Genomic DNA, 3,927 nt, shown 5'->3' with positions numbered 1-3,927 from the left:
AAACTCCCTGACAACACTGAGTGAATACAGATGTTGGATTCACTGGTAAAAATCTGCTGCTGCTGCTTTGTCAGAGCTGTAGCAGAATCAGAGAATGAACGTGTCACTGACGTGAGAGCTGACACTGAAACATGATCCTCACTCTGAGGTCTGCAGCTAAAATCACTTCCTGTCCTCCATCCTAACATCCTGTAAACACATAGCCTTGAGCAGCAGCAGCAGCAGCAGCAGCTGGGTTGAGGATATCATTACCCTGACTTCCTGTAGACTCACTGATCACACCATGGACACGGATGATGAAATGACTCCGATCTTTCTCAGGCTTTTTTCCGTTGACCCGTCATCACTGATTGGTTTTCCCCTGTCACATGACCCTGAAGGGAGCAGCAGTTCCACGTGGCAGAGGTTTCTCCTGCTGCAGTCGTTCACATTCCCGTTAGCCAAACAGTAAAACCTGGGCGTTAGTGTCCGACTGCGACTCAGAAATTTAACAGTAGATAATCTCATGTCTTAGTATTAACCAAAGAGAAACCAAACTGATGCGGAAAAGAACACGGCAAAAATAGCTGAAAGTTGACCAACAAATGTACTAGCCATAAAATCCATAAACAACCGCCTCATTTAGGAGAAAAGCTATCTGAGGTTTAAGGTAAACTGATAAATAAATCTACACAAACACCTAAACTCCAACTCACAGCTGGCCAAACTTTGTCTCTTTACGTCTTATGTGTAGCCTTTTCTAAAAATCTTTTTTTCACAACAAAAAAAAAAACCCTAAATATTTATGCTATAACATAGCGTATACGCCGCAAATCCCGCCAGTAGGCACCTATCCAATCATTGTTGACACGACTGTGCTCTTGGCCAATCACATGTCTCTGTGCAGCCCTCCTGATCTGCCCCTGTCATGAGTGATATCTACGACTGTGCGGCCCGCTCTCTGGGTCTGTTCAACAGTCCATGTCTGACCAAAGTGGAGCTAAGGGTGACGTGTCGAGGCCTGGGCGACCGCGACGCCCTGTCCAAACCTGATCCCTGCATCGTCCTCAACATGCAGTCGCACGGAGGTTGGATGGAGGTCAGTGGACACGCCCACATTTCACCAGCATTACACACCCCACCGACGACTACAGCGATATCAAAACAAACCATCAACCAATAGTTTTACTGTTTTACTACACACTCTTTAAATACGTCATACTCAGCTACATACTTAACTCTCAAGCATTTCCAGTCCAACTTCACGTTATAAGACCTCAGATTCCATGTTGTCATAAAGTCATGTTCCATTAGAGCTAATGTTGTCTGTGGGATGTTTGAATAGTCAAACGTAAGCCGTACAGCAGCAGTAAGTAATGCTTAGTCTTAACAGTTAAGTCAGAGTTTTTACTGTGGCACAATCTGACTTTAAGTTGAAATACTCATGTGAGAGAGTCAATGATAAAATGCTAATTTTGCCATGCTAATAGAGACAGAGGCTGTTAGGAGCAGCACTGAACAAACCTCAGTCGAACAGCAGTCCACAGACTCAGTGTGTGTGTGTGTGTGTGTGTGTGACTCTATGACTGCATCAGACCTGATTTCTGCTCTTGCCCCACTTTAGTTATTTTCAGCGCCCTGGTGGTAAAATAAAAATAAATAAATAAAAAGCAAACCTTTTTTTTTTTAAATCACACCAGACCAATCCACACAATCTGTGTCAGAAGCTATGACATCATCACCGCTGATGTCATCACTGTCAGAGATGTTATGTTTATCCTGCTTCATATTCTTTGACTTCTTGGTCTTTTTTCTATGTTGCAGTTCTCTTCAAGAGGCAGTTTTTATCAAAACATATCTGTTTAACTGCATTTAGAAACTTTTTTTTTTTTTAATTTGAAAAAGTTGGAATTCAGGCTCGTTAGCAAGAATGAAGAAAACACAGGAAGTCAAACCATGTGGACGTCTAACGAGCAGCAGCAACAATATGTGTGCCCTCGCTGGCAGAGACAGATGGCGCTGTCGTGTCACAGCTCCTCAGAGATGCATTAATTGGATGCTTCATATTTTGTCTGAATCAGCTAAAAAGAAATCCAACACAAAGGCTGAGAGGAGACACAGCATCCTGTCAATCTGTTCCTGCTCCCATTTCATCATCCTGGCTTTGGCAGACAGATATATTCATCAGTTCAGATGCTAATAGTGCCACTGATAACAAATTGGTTTAACGAGAGCGATCTGCTGCTAGAACGCCAAAGACGAGGGAGGTTGACTTTTACATTAAAAACACCACAGAGTTTTTTTTACACTGGCTGCCCTTCCTGGTGAACTGTAACCCTGGGATCAGGGACTGGGTGGAATAGAAAGCATTAGCTTCACACATATGTTAATATGCTAATGTAAAAAAACACTCAACCGATGGAACAACAATGACAAAATCGAAACGCTAACACTTCAACGATCGCGTCTGAAAACATCGGTCTCGTCCGACTAATTCAATCTAAAAGGTTTGGCCCAGCTCTGTATACCTTTATAGCAATGATAACTGCAGAATGGCGCCCCCTTCCAGGTGGATCGCACCGAGATAATGCGCAGCTGCGTGAACCCCACCTACTCCAAAGTCTTCACGCTGGACTTTTACTTCGAAGAAGTTCAGCGCCTGCGGTTTGAGCTCTACGACGTCAACAGCAGCTACGGCGGTCTGGGGGAGGCGGAGTTTCTGGGCTCCGTGGAGTGTACCCTGGGACAGGTGGGGCCACGCCCACTTCCACCAGTTACCACCTGCATCATCTGTGTTCAAAGTGTTGTCTTTGAACTTCATGTTGTGCCCGTGTTGTGTTCAGATCATCTCTCAGAGAAAAGTGTCCAAAGCTCTGGTCAGACCTGGAGGCAGCGTGGGAAAAACCATCATCACCGTGAGTCCTGATTGGCACCGATCCTCTGATCTGTCCTCTGATCAGTCCTTTGGTCCATTGATCTGTCCTCTCGTCCTCTGATCTGTCGTCATTTTGATCTATCTTCTGATCTATCCTCACATCTTGACCACTGATCCCTCCTTCTCTTCTCTTTTCTTTTCTTTCCAACACGTTCTCTTGTGCCTACATCTCCTACCTCTTCCCTTCACTCTCCTCCTTGGATCCTCCCTTTAATGGGGGGGGGGAGCGGGGAGGTGAACCCACTGGTGATTTATCGTTTGCTGTTTGTTTATTTGCAGATCACAGCAGAGGAGCTAACAGGAAACGACGACTACATTGAACTGTCCTTCAGTGCCAGGAAACTGGACGATTCACTCTCCTCCTCGTTGTGTGTGTGTCTGTGTGTGTGTGTGTTTTGTGTGTGTGTGCTTTGATGTTCACTAAATTGAACACACTAATCTGCCCCCCCGGGGCTGTCTGTGTCTATTGTTGTGTGGTAACCGGTGTGACGTTATGGTTCCTTCAGGACTTCTTCAGTAAATCTGATCCCTTTCTGGAGATCTACCGATTAAATGATGATGCTACGCTGCAGCTTGTCTATAGGACAGAGGTAAACAAACCACAGTGACAAGTGAGGACAAGTAAAACAACAACTGTGAGACGTCACTGAATCTTTGTTGTGTATCAGACGGTGATGAATAACTTGAACCCGGCGTGGAAAACCTTCAAAGTGTCTCTGAACTCACTCTGTAGTGGAGACCATGAACGGAAACTGCAGGTACACACACACACACACACACACACACACACACGGGTCCAATCAGACCTATGGATATCTGGAGACTTTGATTTTTTATAACACAGTCCTGTTACAAAACAAAATGGAAATTCTTGTTCTGAAATGTTTTAAACGCAAGAAAAAAAAAATCAAATGTTCAAGTCGTGGATCTTAATTTATAAACCTTGATTCCAACATGCAGTTTTAGCGCAGATGAATTAAGAAAGACTTTTAATTTGAAAATCAAACCGTGGA

At 44.3% G+C, this 3,927-nt stretch overlaps 1 protein-coding gene across 1 annotated transcript in view; it reads left to right on the top strand.

Annotated features, from left to right (window-relative positions):
* LOC103388102 (copine-4-like) overlaps window positions 1-3,927 on the top strand; it is a 13,370-nt gene that overhangs the window by 2,377 nt on the left and 7,066 nt on the right. Inside the window, exons 2-7 of the mRNA XM_017037905.2 lie at window positions 887-1,078; window positions 2,549-2,728; window positions 2,823-2,894; window positions 3,194-3,264; window positions 3,417-3,504; window positions 3,583-3,672. Coding sequence (XP_016893394.1) covers window positions 908-1,078; window positions 2,549-2,728; window positions 2,823-2,894; window positions 3,194-3,264; window positions 3,417-3,504; window positions 3,583-3,672 — 672 coding nt within the window. The 5' untranslated portion in view covers window positions 887-907. The remainder of the gene's footprint in view (window positions 1-886; window positions 1,079-2,548; window positions 2,729-2,822; window positions 2,895-3,193; window positions 3,265-3,416; window positions 3,505-3,582; window positions 3,673-3,927) is intronic.

This window comes from Cynoglossus semilaevis, chromosome 13 (genome assembly GCF_000523025.1).
Source record: "Cynoglossus semilaevis isolate Cse_v1.0 chromosome 13, Cse_v1.0, whole genome shotgun sequence".
In the NCBI taxonomy this organism is placed as follows: domain Eukaryota; kingdom Metazoa; phylum Chordata; class Actinopteri; order Pleuronectiformes; family Cynoglossidae; genus Cynoglossus; species Cynoglossus semilaevis.
Note: the sequence above shows the minus strand (reverse complement) of the source record. Positions and strands in the feature narration are given on the sequence as shown.